Source organism: Montipora foliosa, chromosome 11, assembly GCF_036669935.1.
Source record: "Montipora foliosa isolate CH-2021 chromosome 11, ASM3666993v2, whole genome shotgun sequence".
Lineage (NCBI taxonomy): Eukaryota > Metazoa > Cnidaria > Anthozoa > Scleractinia > Acroporidae > Montipora > Montipora foliosa.
Genome location: NC_090879.1, coordinates 37,309,271 through 37,316,770, shown reverse-complemented (window position 1 = coordinate 37,316,770; position 7,500 = coordinate 37,309,271). Strand labels below are relative to the sequence as shown.

The 7,500-nt window shown below is 41.9% G+C and overlaps 1 protein-coding gene across 3 annotated transcripts in view; it reads left to right on the top strand.

The window, feature by feature from the left end:
- Positions 1 to 7,500, top strand: part of LOC137974833 (protein pelota homolog) — a 307,290-nt gene that overhangs the window by 164,311 nt on the left and 135,479 nt on the right. For all 3 annotated transcript variants that reach the window (XM_068821825.1, XM_068821826.1, XM_068821828.1), the window contains exon 12: positions 2,589 to 2,662. In XM_068821825.1, coding sequence (XP_068677926.1) covers positions 2,589 to 2,662 — 74 coding nt within the window. The remainder of the gene's footprint in view (positions 1 to 2,588; positions 2,663 to 7,500) is intronic.

The following is a 7,500-nucleotide window of genomic DNA, read 5'->3' as shown; positions in this document are numbered from 1 at the left end:
GATATATACCAGACTTGCAAAACGCACTAACAAGAACAGAGGGACTCATGACGTCCTCCCAAGTCCCTTTAAAGACTGAGCAGAAATTCCTCTTGTTGATTTCACTGTTTGGGTTCCGCTGACTGAATTCTCTTTATACCATTCTGATTTATACCAGCTCTTCTTCATGGGTCCGAAGAGACCAACATCAGCAGGTTGAACGAGGTGAGTCGCGTTTTTGAGAAGAGCATACAAACAAATTCCATTCTTCTGCGCTAGCTGGAATGTCTCAAGATCAAGATGAGAATCATGGCTGTCAATGAGGAGTATGACGTGCCTGGCTGGTGGAAGGTTTAGGTTGAAATGATTCGCAAACCACATGTAAAATGTTTGCGTATCCATGTATCCGGTTTCCGTCATAGAAAAAATCCTTCCTTCAACACCTCCCTCTAAGGGGTTGAAAGTCAATGGGACGCGCTTTCCAGGGAAGATGAAGTATGGCGGCATCCACCGTCCACATGCATTGAAACAAGGTAACATCGTGATGTGCTCTCTACTTCCTGAATGGATGCGGTAGGGTGCGTGCTTCCGGGTAGATGGTCCAATTACTGTTCCAGCCCTCCCTTGTAGGTCAAACCCAGTCTCGTCGCAATTCCAGATTTGAGAAGGGCAATTTGCGAGACCTTTTTCAATTAGAAATGCTTCAAAATCTGTAAACCAGGTATCTACAGCATCCTTAGATATACTAGCCCTTTTCTTCTCTAGAGGTCATGCTTTGTGAAGTTTTACTTTAGGGTTGCACTTGATGAAACTTCCAAACCACTTGTTTCCAGGCTTGTTGTCTTTAAAAGGTGTGGTCCATCTTTGTCAAGGAACTTTTTCACTGCTTTAAGGAAACCATCCTTCGACAAGCCAAAACCACAGTTTGCCAGCTCAATCAGCCAATCTGCAAATTGGTTTTCTTCAGCTTTGGTTAGAACTGGAGAGGGCCCCTTCCGGCGGTCAAAGTTCACACTCCCATCTAGCCTGTCATGCAGAGTTGATTTCTTTAGTTTCCACTTTTGTGCAGCTTTTCGAGTTCTCATTCTACCTTCTCTCACATCTTTCATTGTGTTTAGAAATTTTTTGGACCGTTGCAACGCCATTCTACAGTCACAACAGAGAGATTTGTATGAGAATTCTTGGTTCAACCATTATCGCTTCCGGTTATAGTCATTTTACGAAATTCAGTCATGCGAAACAAACAAAATATTTCACAAATGAATATATTTATCCTAAGCTATGGTTATAGTTATGGATATGAAATAAGTCTTGTCCGGATAGTGTACGCAGCTAATTCAAGGATTTTGCACGACAAAGAAAACACTGTCCGGATACTGGGTATCCGACACCCAAAACTTAGTTAATGTCTATGGCCTCTGTTATTCCAAACCAGTATTATTTTATTAGTAATTATTGAGTTTTTTGAAAATTTAACTTCTTTAAGTATCCTAACCTCAAATATTTTAAAATTTCTTTGAAACTATCACATTTTAAAAGCCCAATTTGAACAGCATTAGTTTTACTGCGCAGTATGCAGTGTAAATATTAGCCATGAAAATTTGACTCACCTGAACAGAAAGGCGCCTGTTTCTCAAGCTGTGAGCCCACAAAGACTTGTATTTCAAAGCTGAAATGTTCGGCTTTCTTTCAGAATACTTCGTTTACCAAAAATTAAGAAGGGCGCCGGAAAAATTGAATTTTCGTTTTAAGTGTCCGGATACTGGGCAACATACTTTACCACAGAAAATAATGCAAAGTCGGCCACCACTGTCCACATAGAGAAAAGACTACGGAAAACTAGTGGCACGTGCTAGAACAACCTAATCAACTTAAATGGCAAAGAAGAAAAATCAAAGTACGAAAACAAATTTACAGGGGGGGGGGCACTGCACTGCCAGGTGGATTTTCCTTGACAGCAGCAAGAGCGGTAGCGGCCTCAAGAACGATAACGGGTCCTGGAGATTGTTCATCAGTCGTAATGGATCTAGGGATAAACGTTGCAGGAAGCCAATACTTCTGTGCTTGTGTGCTTGCTGCCTAACTGGACAGATCCAACTGACACATGTTTTATTATATACAGGAAGCTACTTGCAAGGGAGATAAACAAATACACGCCCGAATTGTACTGTAGTCTAGAGATCGGTCCAAATTACGGCCTGAATTAAGCGAGAAAGCACTGAGAATAGTTTGGTTTGATAGCCTTATGGTGATGATAATCACAGTCTTGTCTTAATTCACTAACCCTAACCATGCTAGGCAACAGCATGCCCCAGGTGGTTGTTTTTTCCCTGCATATAAATCAGAAATGTCCAAACAATTTGTTCCATTTAAAAACATTCCCTTAGATTTCTCTGAATTCCATAAATTTGCGAATGCATCATATTTTGGAGAAAGATGTTTCCTGAAGAAAAATTCATTTCACTCATGGATTTCACTATGGACAAGGGCAGGGATTTGTGGTCTAGAGAAGTGTTTAGCCACTGTAAGATCTGTTGGATTTAAGGCTGTTTTAGCGTTGGACACCAAAGGCTTTGTTCTCATTGAAGTGATCTCTTTATTTGTTTTAGGCAGCAGGTGAAGTGAAGGCGCTGGATACTTTCTTTATGATGCTTCAAACAGAACCAGAAAGGGCATACTATGGGTAAGTGATCTCATAAACAATTAATTAGCAATTGGTTTGTACCTAACCTGTGTAGAGTACGTAGAGATATGGTGCATGGGGAATGTTTGGAAAGCACAAGAGAATATTAGAGATTATTATTATTGTTATTATTATAATTATTATTATCATTATTGCGTTCTTGAGGAACAAGACAACGCATCCAAATTTGGTTTCGCAGGCGCGAGAAATCAAGATTCTTTGTGGACTGCAAATTGGCCACCCCTCTAGGTTTTTGTAGGGGCTGTGGGCCTCGTTTTCGTGTGCATCTGTCATGTCATGCTTGCTCTCTTTTGTGGCTTCTTTCATTGTTTTCGATTTTTTGGGGGTTTCTTTGAAGCTAACTGGTTTTTAACTCTGATTGCATTCGACAATAATAATTAATAATAATAATAATTTATTACTTATAGTGCGCCTGTTACATTGAGAGATGCTCGCAGGCGCATTACAATATGGAAGGAAAAATTACAATATCGAGAGAAAGTTAATATACCTTAATTACAAGTTGTTATAATATATAAAGCTCATTAAACTTATTTACAAAACCTATTTACAAAAGTTAATCTATATATAAATAAAAATGAGCCGCATAGTTACTGTTTCTCATAGCAGCTGAATGCATCGCGGAAAAGATGCGTACAAAAGATAATCTATATATAAATAAAAATGAGTCGCATTGTTACTGTTTCTCATAGCAGCTGAATGCATCGCGGAAAAGATGTGTTTTCAGAAGGCGCTTAAAGGTGTTTACATTGTTCGCATTTGTATTGCCTTGGGGAGACTGTTCCAGAGTTTTGGTGCCGCACATGTAAATGAGCGGTCACCAAGAGTGGTAAGACTCTTGAACGCAGGATACTTCAATAAGAGTGTGTCCGAATTGGTTCTCAGGTTATATCTCCCAGGCTTTTTCAGTTCTGAGTTCTGATAGGTACAGGGGTGCAAGGCCATTAAGAGTTTTATATACAAGCAATAATATCTTAAACTGGATTCGGTAGCTGACAGGCAGCCAGTGGAGATTGTATAACGAAGGTGAAATATGCTCATAGCGGCTGATGTTACAGATGACACGGGCGGCCGTGTTCTGGACGCGCTGAAGTTTTTGTAGTTGGTTACCTTTCAACCCGTAGAGCAGGCTGTTGCAGAAATCTAATCGACTGGTAACAAACGCATTCACTAAAGTCTGTGCGCAGTCAGAGCTAAGATATTTCCTTATTCTCCTAATATTGTAGAGATGAAAAAATGCAGATCTACAGATGTTATTAATGTGCGTGTCCATCTTGAGTTGGTCATCGAACCAGCAGCCTAGATTTCTTACTTTGCTGGCTGCTGTAACTATGCTCTCTCCAACCTGTAAGGAATCTACGTTGACTTTGGCAAGTTGTTGTCTGGTGCCAATTACGATAAACTCGGTCTTGTCATCGTTTAGCTTTAATCTGTCTCGGAGCATCCATTTCCTTATATCCATAATACAACTTTGCATGGCCTCTAATGCTGCTGACTGCTCAGAGTCTGGGCTGAATGATACATACAGTTGTGTATCATCCGCATAGGTATTCACATCAGGAAGGTGATGTTCGATGATTTTGAACAGTCTACTTGTATAGAGAACAAACAAAAGAGGCCCAAGACAGAAACCCTGTGGGACGCCGTACTTTGTATGGAACTTGGTCGATGTCTTGCCGTTGATGGAGATAGACTGAAATCTGTTGCGAAGATAGGAGTCGAACCACGAGTAGGCTTGCCCTGATATGCCAAATTCAGAGGACAGACGGTCCAGAAATATGGTGTGATCGACAGTGTCAAATGCTTCGCTAAGGTCAAGAAGCACGAGTAATGTGACACGCTGCTGGTTCATGTTGAGTAGGATATCATTTTTGACTCGCAACAGGGCAGTTTCTGTACTATGGTGTTCACGATAAGCAGATTGCGCCTTAGGGTAGAGTCTGTTTATGGTAAGATGATCGTGGATTTGACAGAACACTGCCCGCTCAGTCAGTTTTGAAGCAAATTGAAGATTGCTGATTGGTCGCAGGTTGGCGAAGAGTGCTTCAGCAGCAATCTTTGGTCTAGGTCGAACATCTGCTAGCTTCCAGGTATCAGGGAAGTTGCCATTTTGAAGAGAAAGACTTAACATCCGAGTAATGACTGGCAGGAGTACATTTAGACTTTCGACCACCAAGGAGGTGGGCATGGGGTCTAAACTGCAGGTCTTCTTGCTTGATCTCTCAATTAGGCCCTTGACGTCTTCTTCACTCAGTTCTGTGAAGGAAGTCAACTGAGTAGGACATGATGTGTATAGTGGTTCTGTCGCTGTTGGACAAAGGTTTGAGGCAGCTGTATCAAGTTCAGTGCGAATGCGCTCAATCTTCTGTGCAAAAAACTTCCCGATGTCATTGGCTAGTTTTGTTGTATCATTATAGCCTGGGAAGGTCAGGTCGGCTTCTTGATTAAACAGCGATTTTGCACCTTTGAAGAGCTTACGTGAGTCATCACTGTTTCCTTGTATAAGATCTGTGTAGTAGGTTGTACGAGCTCTTTTCATGACACAGGTGGCAATGTTCTTTTTGGGCTTAAAGTCGATAAAGTCGCTGTGCAGCTTTGTTCTACGCCATTTCCTTTCCGCACGCCTCTTTTCTTTTTTAGCAGATTTGACTTCATCGTTAAACCATGGAACTGATGGTCTTTTCGTGACAGTCTTAGTAATAATTGGTGCATGGCGGTCGAGAGCCACTTTAAGCGTGTTATTATACTCATTAACTAAGCCGTCAAGGTCATACGAATTCAGGTTTGTGCAGAGATCAGTGCGAGAGAGTTCTTGTAGTAATACACCTCTATCGATGGACTTTATTTTCCGAAACGTTATCTTTGATCTTTCGAACGCTGGCTTTGGTACTTGCAGTTTGCAATAAACAGGCATGTGGTCAGAAAATAAATAGTCGGCCCACAGGGTGGAAATTCCTAGATGGTCGGACAGCCTCGTAATAACAAGGTCGAGGGTGTGATCGCTGAGGTGAGTTGGAATGTTAACATGCTGCTTTAAGCCAGTACTCTCGAGTAAGCCACGCATTCTGGTCGCATCGGGGTCGTCTGCCACATCCATATGTATATTAAAGTCTCCGGTGATGAGCAGGTGATTTGTGCAGAACACTGCAGACTCGAGAAATGTGGAGAATTCCTCAAGAAAGGCACTTGTTGTAACAGGGTGTGCTTCTGAGTAAGGTGTTCTGTAGATGATAATCAGATGAATTCGATCTGTTTCAGCCTTAATCTCCCATTCAGAAAACTCAAATGATCGCAGTTCTGCAGCATCGCCTTTTTTCACTGTTAGATTGTCCCGAAAAAGAACCCCAGTTCCTCCGCCAGATCGACTAGTTCGTGGTTGGTCCAAAAGTTTATAGCCAACTGGTGTACACAGAGTTCGTGATGCTGACTCCGTCGGACAGAACCATGTCTCCGTGAGAGCAACCACATCCGGTTTATATTCACAGACAAGATCGATAAACTCTCCTGCTTTATTATTTAGAGATTGTGCATTTAAAAGACAGAAGTTTAGTTCCGTAGGACTTGCATTTTGCACAGTGGCATCACTAGTGCGGTGTAACGGCGTTAGATTTTCTCTGTGTTGTGATCTCTTTGGTTGTCTAAACCAGGTGCTTCATGTTACCACAGGTATCCTGAATGTAGTATTGTTAACCATGGATACGGTGTTTGGATGCTTTGTTAGGAGTGATCTGTTAACCATTGTGAGATATGAATGGTTCCTTGTTCTGTTAGACAATGGTGCGTGACGAGCTGTTCCAGAAGCACGAGTGTGAATAGAAAAGCGATCATCAGTGGGACCAGGGTTTAATTTGAACACAAGGTCGCCCTGAAGAGGACATCGGAATGTTGCGGTCGAATTGGCATAATATGCACACCGGCATTTGCTGCGTTTGATCTTAGAGCGATGAGAATAGAATTCCATTCCCTAGCGAAAACAATGACCAAGTCCGGCTCCATTAATAAATGTACCAGAACGGCGTTCCCAAGCGACATCGATGAACAATGGATAATTATGATGGATGAACAATGGATAATTATTGATGGAATCCACTGCATTGTTCGCTCTTGCTAAATTGCTTGAGTTTTGCGATGGAAAAACAATGACCAAGCGAAAACAATGACCAAGTCCGGCGCCATTATTAAATGTACCAGAATGGCGTTCCCAAGCGACATCGATGAACAATGGATAATTATTGATGGAATCCACTGCACTGTTGTTCGCTCTTGCTAAATTGCTTGAGTTTTGCGATGGAAAAAACAGAAACGCAGGATTTCTGGCAGTATAGATGACAAATACTCCCCCAGAACAGCACACAAAGGCACTCCAATTCCTTATACATGATGTCCTGCTATTCCAGTATCCAGATGGCCCAATATAGAGTGGAATAAGAGCCAAAACCACAGAGACGAGGACAACGCAGCCTGCCCGAATTAACATATTGCAAAGACAATGCAGTCCCAATGCAGTCTGGAGTGACAGTTTTTGGTCGGGCGAAAACAAATCACATCATCGCAAAGCACGTGTATACGAGATGATTTCTTCGCGATCGCTCGTTTCTAGAAGTTCTTATTCTGGACCGAGCGTGGCCTGTTTGGTCAGGATGTGAGATGACGTGCTTTTGTCACATAGTTGGGACAACATTATTTATTCTGTTTACGAACACAACTTTCAATCGCCTTGGCTTTGGGATGTTAACCGTACACGTGGGAACAGCCATATTTCATTGGCTATAGTTTGATTACATTTGTTGACTTTAATATATAGTTGCAGTGGCCAC